Source organism: Mustela lutreola, chromosome 12 (assembly GCF_030435805.1).
Source record: "Mustela lutreola isolate mMusLut2 chromosome 12, mMusLut2.pri, whole genome shotgun sequence".
NCBI classification, from domain to species: domain Eukaryota; kingdom Metazoa; phylum Chordata; class Mammalia; order Carnivora; family Mustelidae; genus Mustela; species Mustela lutreola.
The window spans coordinates 11510970-11526382 of NC_081301.1; the positions used below are offsets into that span (position 1 = coordinate 11510970).

General features: G+C 46.4%; 1 protein-coding gene across 6 annotated transcripts in view; it reads right to left on the bottom strand.

Annotated features, from left to right (window-relative positions):
- The window catches only part of RABGAP1 (RAB GTPase activating protein 1), a 153091-nt gene continuing 137678 nt past the window's right edge, over positions 1–15413 (bottom strand). For all 6 annotated transcript variants that reach the window (XM_059142079.1, XM_059142081.1, XM_059142083.1 and 3 more), the window contains 5 exons: positions 6754–6858; positions 5868–5951; positions 5241–5312; positions 3045–3242; positions 1–1731 (listed from right to left, as the gene is read on the bottom strand). In XM_059142079.1, the coding sequence (XP_058998062.1) occupies positions 1609–1731; positions 3045–3242; positions 5241–5312; positions 5868–5951; positions 6754–6858 (582 nt within the window). In that variant the 3' untranslated portion in view covers positions 1–1608. The remainder of the gene's footprint in view (positions 1732–3044; positions 3243–5240; positions 5313–5867; positions 5952–6753; positions 6859–15413) is intronic.

Below are 15413 nucleotides of genomic sequence, written 5' to 3' on the forward strand. Positions count from 1 at the left end.
TGAGGCTCTTTGTACCAAAATATTTAATGAATATGCTGTTAAAATAAAACCAACAAAAGGAATAGTAATACAGTTTTACTGGTTTATATTTCAATTCATAAAGTTGACACACTGGAACTACCCTAGCACAATTTCCACGCACCTAGTTTTAGATGGGCTTACAGCTGTTTCGGTAACTGAACAAGAAAGACACAAAGCAGTGGAGGGTGTGGGTGGGTGGGGGGTTGCCACTTGTCACCTCCCGGATGATGACCTCAGCAAGCACTAGGACAGTCACTGGGAAAAGATACAAAACAAGCCAAGTATCTTTATACACAGACCAGTGCCTCTTAGAACAGCTACCTGCGCCCTGCACGCGGAGACCAGGAGACCCTCGGCACCAGCTGTCCATACACCGCTTTATCAACTCAGAGACTCGGCGATCTTCTCTTTTTTTTTTAAAGGTGCTAAAACCTCCATTCCATAGGTTTGAAGTGAGAACCTGCAATCCATCTGAACAACGAGGTCTGCACGCAGCCACGCTCTGGGGAGGGACACGGGCCAGCAGGACGGGGCCTCGGCACGCACATCCCACACCTGCGTTTTCACAAACACACACACACACACACAGTGCAGTGTCCTTCTCGCTTATATGCCTTGTGCAAAAACACTAGGAACTTTTTTAGTGAGGGAACGTTTCCCAGCTCTTGTGAGGGCCAGGAGGAGGGGGAACCCGACAAACCCGGAGTGAGAGCAAGTGCCCAGAAAGCCAAATAATTAGCTTGTGCAGATCAGTTGTGGTCTGGGATTTAAACACTGTCAGTTGGGCGCACTGGGAGAAGATATTTATATATATATATATATATACACACACACATGACACATGAAGCAAAATAAGATTTGTCCACGTTATGATTAATCCTGTCTCACATCGGTCAAGTCACCCAGCCCAGCCCCGTGAAGTTTTGGCAGCTAACACTAAAGAACAACAGGAACTACGAGAGTTGCATAGAATTGATCAGAAACGTGAATAATGCCAAACCCCAAACCTGTGCATCGTGTAGTTTAACAAAACTAGGTGGCTGCAACTATAACCAGGAAACCCTCCGATTTAAAACAAAGTGCTTCTCCGCGTCTGCCTGGAGGACCCTGCGCTGGCACTGAAGTAGGTAAGAACTATCTGAGTTACTGATGCCTGCCCACCCCCCCAGCCCCACAATACATATAATATGTATATTAAAAAAAAAAAAAAAAAAGATTAAAGGTTTAGAAAAAAACCAAAAGCCTGAAGGATCCCCAAACTCTGACAATGTCAGCTCAGCCCTCGGGCCGGGGAGGTGGTGACCCATACCCGGAAGAGGCCCGGGCGCTCCCACCGAGGACGCTGTCCCAGCGCGCGTGCAGAGCGCCGCTCAGCCCTCAGGCCTGTCAGCATCAGCAGTTAGGAGAGCCTGACCCCAGAGGCTGCCTGCTTCATGAGCTCTGGTCCAATGACCTACCAACATGCTTCTATGGATCTGACTTAGGTACATTCTGGTCCTGGGACATGTCACAGAATCACACATCTGGCCAAAGAAGGCAACAAAAGGTGTCGTGTTTTCTGAAGGTGTCTGGAGGCAGCCGCTTCGCTCAGCAAGTCTCTTTCCCTTGAACCCCCGTTGCCGTCTTTATGGAGCTCAGTGTTCGGTTAAACCAGGTCTTCTTGGCGGCCTGTACCTCGTTTAGGGCAAGGCCTAAATGGTGCTCCAGGTCCTGCAAGAGGAATGACGTACATGAGCGTGCTGGCTCTGGGGTCGACGACACTGCCTCCGCAGAGCTGAGCCAAGACAAGACTTTAGCCCATTGACTCTGAGAGGCCTCAGGAAATTCCCCCAGTCTCCAACTGGCATAGAAGGATCTGGAATCCCTAGAGTTCTGGGATCGTTCCTAGTAAAGACCTCTCCATTTCTTGCCTAGTCTATTTATTAAAACAACCTCCGGACCGAGCGCCTCCCTCCCCTGTCCACCTATCACACACTAGGCAGAATGGGCTAGCGCTCCAGCTGAGACCGTGTCATTCTCTTCCAGCAAAGACCTTTAAACTCTAGACTCCCAGGCCAGACATTTGAGGTGTTTCATGATTCGGACCCAGAGACTCTCGGCCAGCTCAGGACCCAACCCCACCCCTAGCTTCCTGACACTCCTCTCTGGGTGGGCCCTGTCCTCCCTCTGCTGCGCCGCACGCCGCTCCCTGCACCTGCACCGGGAACGCTCACTGCTCTCTCTCTCCTGCAGCTGCAACCCTTGTTCATTCTTTGACCACAGCTCACATACTGCTGCCTCGGTGGTGCTTTTCCTGATTGTCCTGGACAGTCATACAAGCCATGTCTTAGCTTTGCAACCCCGGCACCTAGAACGGGGCCTGGCAGAGAGCAGACGCCCTGTGAATGTGTGCCATGTGGGAGACCAGGCCCTAAGCTCAGTCCTGAACTCGGTTCCTTTCACAAACAGCGCTTAGGGCCCACCCTGCGCTCCATGAGGCTGCTCACGGAACTGGCCACACAGGATAAAGGTGACCAAAGTTGGCCCCAATTTCTTCGTTGGGAATGGAGGCTCAGATCCATCAGTAACCCGTCCAAAGTCACAGAGCTAGTTAAGTGACGGGAGCTGGCACTAAGAGGTGGCACTGAGGAAGTCCTCAGACATTGCCGAGCCCTTTCTGTGCTGTCGGATTTAGACTTCAAAGCAAACCGCCAGATGGGGCCCTTGTCATCTCCATTTGCAGATGAGGAGCCTGAAGTTAAGGAGGCTGAGAACAAACCCACGTCACAGCTGCTGGTGGCGCCGTGGGGATTTCCAAGCAGGTCCCTGCTCCACCGAAAAGATTCCAAGCTTGATGGACAATTCTCATTATGAGAAAGTCCAGTTCATGACAGGCCAAATACTAATTAAACACCCACTGGTAAATAACAAGTAATGGGGCTTTTTCCTAGAAGGATTATGGCCAAAGTCTAAAAGGGAAAAAAACCCCACACGGCAGACGCCGTTTCTGGGGTCTGCAGCCCACGGCGCGGGCCGGCACGTACCTGGATCTTACACTCGGCCTCCACCAGCTGCAGCTTGGTCTGCGCCAGCTCCAGTTCCATCTCCCTCAGCTGGTTCTTCAGCGTCTCCTTCTCTTCGTCCGTGTCCTCATCTACAACTTCCTTAGCTGAGCTCATGCCCTTTATGCGACCTTCTTTGTTGAAAAATTCCCGGCAGCGCTCACAGTCGTCCACTTTTTGCTGAAAGGGAAAGTCTGATGTGAACGGGCGAGGAGAAGCGGCCCGGCCCGAAGGTGTGGGCCCTGCCTTTCTGGGGAGCCGACAGGCGGCTGCCGGGCTGAGCACCCCGGCTCCCGGAAAGCGGTTCCCTTGGGAACCGGCAGATACCCGAAAGGGAAAGCCATGCAGCATCCCACACTAAGATCAATCAGAACATTCTTAGATCATGGTCTGGTTATCTCACGTCCAAGGAACTTGGTTAAAAAAAGGAAGATGCGGTGGTGACTGAAGATTTATGTACAAAGATTTTTCACTGCAGAATGAGTGACAGAGAAATGATGGGGGGGTTAACTATCCAACCACTGCGAGAAAATTAAATATACGCTGGGCTGCATCTATACAAGGAAGTACGTAGGCAGCCTCTACAAAGTGCGGAATTTTTCATAACATGGTAAAATGGTTAAATGCTGAGTGAACCAGGACACAGAAATGTCTGTAAAGCACAGTTACAAACAGACACCACCTTTCATTTAAATAAGATGTCCCTGACTGGGAGAAACCTCATTTCATGTTCCTCTAAGAAAATATTCTGCCAATTAAACCACTTTATTTTGAGAGAGAGAGGAAGGGCAGAGGGAGAGGAAGAGACAGAATCCCAAGCAGCATCCACCCCAGCACAGACGACAGGAGGGTCACACGGGGCTCCATCTCACACCCCTGAGACTGAGACCTGAGCCCAAATCAAGAGTTGGATGGCTGTCTGACTGAGCCGTCCGGGCACCCCCAGTTACACCACTTTAGAAGGCCATCAGTTATAAAATATGTCCCAATTTCAGGACGGAAACTTGAAAAAAATGCGTATCTCAGAATGACTAGCATTTTGTATACTGAAATAAACAGAATGAGCACCGAAAGAACATACACCAACATGTAATAACGATATTATCTATGGGCAATATAATTTTAAGGGTTTATTTTCTCTTATTTTCAAAATTTTCTGCAGTGAGCACTGCTAGTTTTAGAATCACATAGTAAATTAGTAATAAATTACATTAAAAAAAAATCACCACTGCTAGTTAAACACTGCTTAGGATGGAGGCCGGGTCTTGTTCCAGGTAGAATGGTGACGTGTGTGAATAAGGCCATGAGCCCAGAACTCTCCCACCTTCGTCCTTTAGCAAGTTACTCGTCATGGAATAACTGGACGAGCACAGTACTACGGGGACGGCTTACGGGACAGCAGTGGCTGCCAGGGTGGCTCAGTCGGTGAAGCGTCTGCCTTTGGCTCGGGTCATGATCTCAGGGGTCTGGAATGAGCCCTGCATGTCAGGAATCCTGCTTCTCCCTCTGCTCCTCCTGCACTGCTCATGTGCACTCTTGCTCGCTCTCTCAAACAAATAAAATCTTCCAAAATTTTTTTTAAAAATTAAAAAAAAAAAAAAAAAAAAAAAAAAAAAGGCACCAAGTTATAAAAGCCCCTGAATGGGAAACGGAAACATTGAAAACTGAAAGTCCTCATTGGATTTGGATCCATTACAAGGAATTGAGCCCAGAGACGGAGCTGAGTGCCCTCATTTTATACAACGTGGGGAGTGACAATGACACCACAGGGTCCTGACCTCTGCACCCCCACCCTGTGCCCAACTGCCGCCGGCAGGCCTCCTTCACCCGCATAGCACCGCAGTGATCACCTGCTCTACTGACATCTGCAAATCTCGGGTCACTTTTTGTGACAGTCACGTCATCCAGACGATGTTACGTGAGGAAAAGGGCATTTGTATTTCGAGATCTAAAACCAGAGCTCCCGGTTGCGTCGTACTCCCTTCCAGAGGAAACCAGCAGAGCGTTAGTTTTGAGCCCCAGAGCCAGGCCATGACTGGCCCCTCGTCAGGTACATGCAAGCTTCTCTCACTTTTGAAATCCAAGTAAACCACCCCATTCCCAAAATCTCGGGGGCTGAGCAAAGCACAATGAGCTAGCTGGTACAGAACAGAAGCTCTTTGGTAAAGGAAAACTTACCCGAATTTTCTCAATTTCCACTTTATTAGCTGTCTGCTGCTTCTCCAATCGTTCACTTAACTGAGAACAAATCTGAAGAAACAAACAAAGTGACAATCTCATGAGCAATGTCGTGCAGAAGCTGGACCTGGGAGGAATTCTACGGAGAAGCGGAGTGGCTGAGGGCGCGTGGTGGGAGGGCGAGCCCAGGCTCCCCTGCTCTGCCTCCTCCGGTTTATAGACACTTGACAACCTCACGAGCCAGCCCAAGATCCGAATTTAGTTAAGAACAAGACCAGTTTAGTTACGTTCTTGAAACTCAACCCGCCAGAGAAAGGAGCGGTTCTACAGCATGTGACCGCGCGTGAACACGAGGCCAGAAGGACAGGGTGGCTTTCATTTATTAAATGCCTGTTTATAGGCTGGGCACTATGCCAGGCTCTCTACAGACCTGATCTTATGGAATCCTCTCGACAGTTCTCTGAAATAGTGATAGTTTCTCTGTGTCAGCGCGGAGAAGCAGTGAAGTCACTTGCCCAGTGAAGTCACCGGTCAGTGTAGGTGGCAGGTGGGCGTGGAGGGGACACATTTATCCAGAAAAGCAGGGCTTCCAGAAAACACGCCCACTTACAGGCTGCTCAGACTCACCTGCTTGTAGTCACCAATGATAGAACTGTTTTTTCTAATCTCAGATTCTGCTTTGTCAAGTTCCCGACGACACATTTCTTTTAACTGCACACATTTAAAAAAAGAAAGGAAAAGGAAAAGTGAATGTTTTAAGGGAAATATAAAGCCCTGGCACTGGCCGCTTCGATCTGGGCTTTCGAAAAAGTACCTGACTACTCTGGCAGGGCTGCATTTCAACCACGTGGTCTCGATGCCAGGAGAGGGAGAGAAAAGTCAAAACTCCTAAAAGATCAAACCCCATTTTGGAATGGGGCTTTTGCTAAGGTTCCTCCCTGCCTGTGAACTTGAGCTGAGGAGGCAGCACAGACCCAATGGACTAAAACTCTTCAGAGGACTGTTGTGTCTTCAGAACAGAGACAGGGTCTCATCGTCTCTCACCTCAGGCCATCCTACCAGACACCAGAGAGTGTCACCATCATGGAGAACCACGGGGGGAAGAAGGGGCTTCCTGCAGGGTATGCAGCATACTGTGTCCCCAATGACTGTGGAGAGCTGGCTCAAGACAGGCTTTCCAGAGTCTGCTCTGTGGGGGACAGGCAGGGGACGAGTCCGACATCATGTCTGCTTTCCTTCTGCAGAAATGCTAACTCTCTTTGTCACATCCAGTTGCTGACACACAGGAACTTCTCTTGTCCCAAGGAAGGATGGGCTCTGCCCCAGTGTCTCCTCTTATGCCCTAATTATTAACTATTACATTTTACACAGTAACTAGAAAAAGCCTTGGGAGAGAAACTGAAGGCAGCTGTCTCTGGTTCCCCAGTGCCAACAGGAAGCCGCCAGCTGGACTCGAGACTCTCAGGCTCGGACGAGAAACCGAGGCGCGTGGGAGGGGCAGAGCTCCCCTCACCTGGGCAGACTCATCTTCCAGCCGTCTTTTCTCTTCTTCAGCATCGATCAACTTTTGTTTAGTCATAAGCAACTCCTTATTGAGTGCATCTGCCTTCTCTTCAGCCTGAAACATGTAAAAGACGCTGTCACAGAACAAGAACTGAGAACCAGATGGGATTTGAATTGCTCAGGACAATCCCTTTTTAATGTGACAGAGAAAGTGAGCCAGAGAGCAGAAAGATGCTAGAGGTCACACGGAGACTGCCTGGCCCAGGCTCCTGCACAGACATCACACGGGACAGTGGTTAGAAGCTCAGCCTTTGGCATCAGACAGCCTGGGCTCAGCCCCCATTGTTCTCTGACCATGTGCCACTTGGACGAGTCACTGAGAATCTTTCTGAGCTTTTGGCTTGTCATCTGAGGGATAAGGCACAGGAAGGACTCAGCACAGCACATGGCAGACAGTAAACACTCAATAAAAGGTAGTGGTCATGACCACTAACAGTAATAATAAATCCTGGTTTTCTTCCCCAAGACTCAGTATTTCCTCTGCTTCCTCAAACAAGGTCTACACTTCATTCTCATCACGTGATAAGGGAGGCCGCCTCTTTCCTGGCACTCACTTACCACGATCTGAAATGGCCACACCCCAGTTCTTTTTGAAAACATGCAAAGGTCTGGTGGGCAGATTTGGTGACCTAAGTGAAAATGAGACACTGATGCCTGACGCAGGAGCCCCTGACACTTGGCATTCCACGGATAACCGAAGATGAGCACGTCAGAGCACAGCCACAGAAACGGGGCCGAAGCTCCTAGAGTTCCACAGCATCAGACAGAGAGAGTCTCTGCCGGCTCCTTACACACAGCCCTCTTTTTAACAATGAATGGAAGTGGATTAAACAGTCTCTGAAATTAAACAGTTTCTGATGTCACTAGCTGAAGAGGTGTCACGGAGCGCCTGCACTTTGCACCATACCACACTTGCTCTGAAGGATCTTCTCCGGGAGGAGCAGGAGCGGCAGGGCTGGGGCCTTACACGGAGAGCGGAGGACGGCTTGCTAACGCGACCTCAAGTGGCCATGCGTTATGGCAAGTTGCACACGTGTGCAGTGAAGTGGGGTCTCAAGAGTTAGTTAAGGCCTGTCCTGTCTGGCTGTGGCCTGTCAGCTCCTTCTCTACCTCTAACCCAAGAAACAATGAAAGGAAATGAGAATCGAAAAACAGAGGAAATATCTAGTAAGGAGAACTAAGTCCTCTTACAGATTGGTTTTTCTTCAATCTTTCTCCTCTCTCTGCGGACTCCCTTGCCATCTCCTGAGCAGTGCTCTGGAGCCTGAGCACACGTACGTTCTCTCGGTCATGCAGCACTACTATCACAGTAGGGATTCGAGGAGTGTGAAAGAGCCAGGTTACGAACTGCGTCTCTGAAGTCAAGTCTTCCCTGCACACCCCGGTTGCCCTCAAGCTCGCAGGGCGCACACAGCAGAGCTATAATCTACAACCCGATGGTGTGACATTAAGTCCAGTGTTTGTGCCATCTCTCCAAGAGCTGATGACTCTCAAGGCTACGTGAGTGGGAGGTGCACAGAAGTTACTAGACTGGCCTGACCAGTGTCCCCTCAGGGCACCACACTCCCTGCACTCTATCTGCGTGAGCATATGAAAAGGGAGCATCCGGAGATTATATAAACACAAATCCTGACTTCCACTTCTCCTCATGAAGGACTAACAGGAACCAGATTTATCCTCCCACCGCAAGCAAAAAATTGTACAAAGTGTATGAAACTACTGTTTTCAGACAGTGAAAACAATACATGAAGAACTGTGGTTCCTGGGAGAAAGAAAACAAGATGAGTCCCACTATCACCCTGGGTTTCTCCCTAGGGGCACATTCTGAACTGAGGAGGAGGGTGAAGGGTTCTAAACAGAGCATGTCTCAAAAGGTCAAAGAGGCAGAGTTAAGGGACCAAGGATGCTGAGGTGGTTGGAAGCTGGCGGGCAGAGGCCTGGAAATAAGAAAGCTCTGAAGTAGCTAATAGGGTAATAGCGGAGATAAACTGAAAATATGAAAGTACCCAATTAAACCAAAGAAGACAGAGAGGTGCCTGCCTGTCAGCTGGAAGAGCGTGCAACTCCTGATCTCTGGGCTGTGCTTTCAAGCCCCATGTTGGGTGTAGAGATTACTTAAAAAATAAATAAATAAATAAAAATAAAAATCTTTAAACCAAAGGAGGCAGAAAAGGAGAAAGAAAAAGCAAATGCAACAAATAGAGAACAATAAGCAAGGTGGCAGACTTAAATCTACCATATAAATATTTACATTAAATGTAAATGGTCTAAACATTCCAATTAAAAGATTATCAGACTGAATAAAATAATCAAGACCCAACTACATGCTGGCTACAAAAAAACAGTTTTAATTATAAGGACAGAGATAAATTAAAGGTCAAAGGATGGAAAAGGATGTATACTAGGCAAGACCATGAAAGCTGGAGTGACTATTAATATCAAAATAGATTTCAAAGCAGAATACAACTATGGACAAAGAGGGGCATTTCATAACAATAAAAGACTTGCTCCACTGAGAAGGTGTAATAATCTGAAATGTATAAATAAGTTCAAATTACAGAGAACAAAAACTAACATAACTGAAAGATGAAATAAATGCACAATTAGAGACTTCTTCACTGTCCTCTCAGTAAGCAACAGAAGAAGTGGAGAAGGAAAACCAGTACATTCATGGAAGATTTCAATAATACTCAACCATCTTGACCAAATTGACATTTATAGAACGCTGCACCCGTAACAACAAAACACACACATTTTCCACCTGCAAATGGACATGCACCCTAATAGATCCTAAGTTAGGCCCTAAAATAAGCATGAGTATGTTTCAAAAGGATTAAAAACAGAAAGGATACGTACTCTGATCACAAGTGAATTAAATTATAAAGTAACAACAGAAAAAATTCCGGGAGGGGCACCTGGATTGTTCAGCTGGTTACGCGTCTGCCTTTGGCTCAGGTCCTGGGATTGGGCCCTGTGTCCCACTCCCTCTGTCCCTCCCCTCCACTTGTTCTTGCTCAAAAAAAAAAAAAAAAAAAAAAAAAGTGATTGAGTTTTGGGAAAAATCCCTAATAGTTGAAAATTAAACAACACACCACTTATCAATTCACAGGTCAAAGAAAAACCAGTAAGAACTGAATGAAAATAAAAACTTAATATATCAGAATATCAGAATATGTGGAAGACAGCTGAAATAGTGCTTCAGGGACATTTATCACTTTAAATGCTTATTTTAGAAAAACAGGGTCTAGAATTAATGATCAATTAATGATCTTTCTTTTGAAGATTAGCTAGAAAAAGAGCAGGGGTGCCTGGGTTTCTCAATCGGTTAAGTGTCGAACTCTTAATTTAGCTCAGGTCATGATCTCAGGTCATGGGATCAAACCCCAAGTCTGGCTCTGTGCTCAGTGGGGAGTCTGCTTGAGATTCTCTCTCTCTCTCTCTCTCTCCATTCCTCTTCACTGCAAATGAACTTGCTCTTTCTCTCTCTCTAAAATACATAATCTTAAAAAAACAAGAAAAGATCAGCTAGGAAAAGGAAAAAATTAAACAAAAAATAAAGTTACCAAAAAAAAAAAAAAACAAAAACAAAAAAACCCCCCAAAAAACAGAAATCGATGAAACAAAACAAATAGAGAGAGAAAAAAAAAAATCAAACCAAAAGCTGGATTCTGAAGAAACCAACACACCTGATAAACTCCTGGTCAGATTAAGGAAAAAGGAGAAAAGACACAAATTACTCATATCTGGAATGAAAGACAGACTATCTCAACAGATCCTATAAACATTTAAAGAGTAAGGAAATAACAATAATTATACCAATACCTTTCACAATTAAAATGATGAAGTTACCTGAAAGACACAATTATGAACACAGAGACAAGAATTAGAAAATTCCTATATCTGGAAATAAACTGAATTCATAATTAAGTAATTTCCCAAGAAAATTCCAGGCCCTCATGGCATCACTGGGGATTAAAAGATTTAGTCAAGGAATAACCCTACATAAATTCCTTAAGCAAACAGGAGGGAACACATCCCAGTTCATTTTAGAAGGTCATCATTACTCTGCCACCAAAACAAGACAAAATGTTAAGGAAACTCCAGACAAGATATTCCTCATGAACACAAAAATTTTAATACAAATAAAAATCATAAGGAAAAAAAGGAAACCCCAAGTTTGCTAAGGAGGCAAAGGTTGGTTTATATTGAAAACTCGAATTACATCACCATATTCACAGAATTAGGAGAAATAGCAAGTAACCATGTCAACAGATGGAGGAAGAGCATCTGACAAAACTCAACACCCATCACGACAAAGCTCAGTGCAGAGGAGGAAAGGAGAACTTCCTCAAACTGACCGAGGAACACCCCACAGGGGACGGCTGAAACAAGGCGACGAGGCCCACTCCTTCCATTCAACACTGTTCTGAAGATCCTGGTCGGTGCAGGAAGGCAAGGAAAAGAAAAAGGCTCAAAAGACTGGAAAGGAAGTAAACTGTCTTTATTCAGAGATGAATTGACTGTGTATATGGAAAATGCTAGATAGTAAACCAAAAAGCTACTAGAATTGTAAGTGAATTCAGCAAGGTCATAGGACAGAAGCTCATGTAATCAATTTTATTTCTAAGGACTAGCAATAAACAATTGGAGAACACAATATCCTTTACAATAAGTTAAAAAAAATGTATAAGTCTTGCTAACTGAAAACTAAAGAATGATGCTGAAACTGAAAAAGACCCAAATAAATGATAATTATAACCTATTCACGGATTGGAAAGTTCAATTATTATTCAGATGATAATTCTCTCCAAGCTGACAGGTTCAATGCACCTCCACTCAAAATCCCAGAGGCTTTTATTTCTAGAAGTTGACAAACTGATTCTAGTACTTATATAGAAATGCAAATGACAGAATAGCCAAACTATTTTTTAAAAAAAGAACAACAAAGTTAGAGGACTCCCATGACCTGATTTTCAGATTGTAAAGCTACAGGGATTGAGACCATGCTGTTAGCATGAGGATACACATACAGATCAATGGAGCAGGCATGGAATTGAGGAGACCATCCATACAATTGATTTTTGATAAAGAAGCCAAAGTAATTCATTCAGGAAAGGTTTGCCAGCTGTCCACGATCTCAGATCTAGGGTGCAGTGTAGCCAGACTGTAAATCTCAGCAGGTGGGCTCCTGAGTATTTCCCTCACCTTGATTACCCTCAGTTTAGAGAGTGTGCCAGAGGGGACTCACGTATGGTCCTGCTGGCCCTATGCAATGGCCTCATGCAGTGTTAGGTCTGGGAAGGACTCCTGCTTCATAGAGGCGACAGCATGGCTAGGCTCACCTAGCGTCTCTGTGGCTTACTAGCAATCTACTGTGTAACAAAAGTGACATAAAACAACTGAAAATTCAAAGAGTGTTCTGGAAACCTGGTAAGGCACACACCAGAGTTTTACTCTGGGATACAAAAAGGGAAAAGCTGGAAATAATGAATTTCTTTCAAAAACCTGACGAAAGGGCACCTGGGTGGCTCAGGTCATGATCTCTGGGTCCTGGGATCGAGCCCTGCATTGGGCTCCCCACTCATCAGGGAGTCTGCTTGTCCCTCTCCCCTTGTTCCTTCCCCACTTGTGCATGCTCTCTCAAAAATAACAAAAAACCCTGAGTCCCTGAAGGCCAAAAACAAAAAAAGGGGGTGAGAGGACCCCATTCCCCTCGCTTGAGAACCTAGCTTTCAGTGATAATTCTAAAGGAACAGGAGAAGACAGACTTGGAAAGGGACTCCAAGCCTAGTGTGGGCAAGGTGTACCTTAGCACCATAGTAGCCAGCCGGAGAAAGAGACTCCAGTTTGAAATCCCTGAGCCCTAAGGGGAGGAAGGGCCATACTCCTCTGAGCCGAGTTAGGAGTGTGAGCTCTGGTGTCAGGCCACCTGGGTTTTAATCTGAAATGTCACGCTATACTGCAGTTTCCTCATCAGTAAAACAGGGATCATACTGTATCCCTGACATGACATGGGTTGTTTTGGGCACAAAAGCTCTTAGAGCAACGCCTAGAACTCAGTAAGTGCCCAGAAAACGTTTGCTTATTGTGTGTCACTATCTGTGTTTCTGATGTAGTTATGACACCAGATCGCAGCTTCCTGTTCCATATTTATTTTGGAGACAGCAGGCATTGTAGACAAGCCTGGGGCATTCCAATCAGTCGGGCCTGGGTTAGATTCCTGGTTCTGCTTTCTCCATGGCGCATCCATCTCTCTTTGCATCTCAAGTTCATGATTGTTACAAAAATCCTCATCCATCCGTGGGGCTCATGTAACCCTCCTCACAAGGCTGAGGCAAGGGTAGGAGATACTAGATGTTAGCCAAGTGCTTCTGACAGTGCCGATCACAAAGAACATCAGAAAGGGGAATTCACATTATTTTGACTATTTCTCACTCCTGGTTATCAGGAAGGTTGAAGAACCTAGCTCTTTTCTGTGTCAAGATAAGGCAACTTGCAAAAAAAGTTCACACCATTTAGGAGCAGACTTCGAGAACATGAGAATCCGTGCCCACCCGCAAGAGGGGACAACAGTGCAACCGCTGGGCCTGGCAGGGGACAGTGCAGCAGCTCACACTGAATATATCCACCTGGGGTCTTCGCTCAAGTTGCCTCTTCCTGCAATTTTTTGAACACAAAGCTCCTATCCAGGACCCTGTTCTTTTGTCTTTTTCACCTCCTCTCTGCATGATCCCCAGTTGCTACGGAGCCACTTTCAGGGCGCACTGTGGCCTGGCTTCAGTGGTTGCTGCTCACGGTCAGCCGCCTCCCTCCACGCACTGGGCAGAAAGGCCTGAACAGGAGGAGACGACTTCTAGAGCATTCCTACCAAGAACAGAGGGCATGCCAGGACTCTGCACCAGAAGGCAGGGACTCGAACCTGAGGGCCAGACTGTGGTGAACTAATAAACAGTGAGAGTTCCTGGTTCCGGTTACTGAGGGCTAATGACCTGGAAACTGCCTCCCTTCCAAAGCGGAAAAAGCCTCCTTCTCAGTCACACGCAGCGAGGCGCAGCTGACAAGCAGAAGAATCAGCGCGGCCCGAGGCTGGCTATGTTTGGTGGTGCTTCTCACATTCACCAAGTCATGGTGTTCTCCCTGTGCGCGGGGACACAGCTAATATTCCCCCTTCCCACCTTTGCTCTACTTGAAAGGACAGTAGCTGGTATTAGAATACGGGTCTATGCAGGGCGCCTGGGTGGTGAGAGGTTGGTTAAGCGTCCAACTCTTGGTTTTGGCTCAGGTTGTGATCTCAGGGTTGTACGACTGAGCCCGGTGTCCGGCTCTCCTTCCTTCTTCCTCTGCCTCCCCCACCCTCTCCCTGCTCCCCACTCTCTCTCTCTCAAATAAATATTTTCAAAAAAAAAAGTCTACTCAAAACTCTTTTTCTTTTCTTTTTTTTTTTAAGATTTTATTTTTTTATTTGACAGAGAGATCACAAGTAGGCAGAGAAGAAGGCAGAGAGACAGAGGGGGAAGCAGGCTTCCCGCTGAGCAGAGAGCCCAATGCAGGGCTCGATCCCAGGACCCTGAGATAATGACCCAAGCCAAAGGCAAAAGCCCAAACCAAGGGCCCAAATAGGTGCCCCTTCACAACTCTATTTCTAAAGAAAACAAACACTGGTAGATACTGCCATCTTGCTCTCTTTTCATCTAACGTGTGAACACTTTGAGAACCTAATGAAAGCACAGACTTTCAAAGAAATACAGAACACGGTATTTTCCTAAACATTTGGTGGATGCCAAGGGCCTTGTGAAGTTCACAGATCTTATGGGGTTCAATACATCCCGCAAGTCCCCTATAAGCCCTTAACAGCCTGAGCCTCTATCTAGAACCTTAGGAAACCAATGAGCAGAACAGTAGTCTTAGGAGTCTGACAGGGAAATATATGAGTCAGATGTTGGCAAACTACAGTCCATGTGCCAAGTCCAGCTTCTACCTATGCTTGTAAATAAAGTTTTATTGGAACACAGCCACACTCATTCCTTTACTTATTGTCTACGGCTACTTCTGTGCCAATGGCAGTGTTTGATGTTGCCACAGAGACCATCTGGCCCACAAAGCCTAAAATATTTACTATCCATCCCTTCAAGGCGGAAGTTTGCCAAATTCTGACCTAAACGATGAATGAAAGACCACACGTTTTTCAAAGGAAGGCTGCTAGCATAGAAAATGGACAAATACCCTGCCACGAAAGCCATCATCTTGAACTTTTTAAGATTAGGAGGAGCAAAGAAAGAACAGCTGCCAGCTGAGATTACCGGTGAAATCGCAAGCTGCTCAGGCCCCGAGCTTCCTGTGCTTATTCCACAGGCACCTACCACGCAGGGTAACAAAATCTCTTAGGAAAGATAAGTAAAGGATAATGATTAAATGCTACCGCCAACTGTGGGAGCATAAGAATTAGTCAAAAGGCCTGTCATCAAACAGTGCTGGGAAAGGAGTTCGGGGACGGCCTGTAGGACAAGAGAAGAGTGTGTGGGAAGGAGGGCTGATCAGAAAACCCCTGAAGGAAAAGGAGGGAATCAACAGTGACATGAACAAATGATTCTGCAAGAGGGACACTTTACA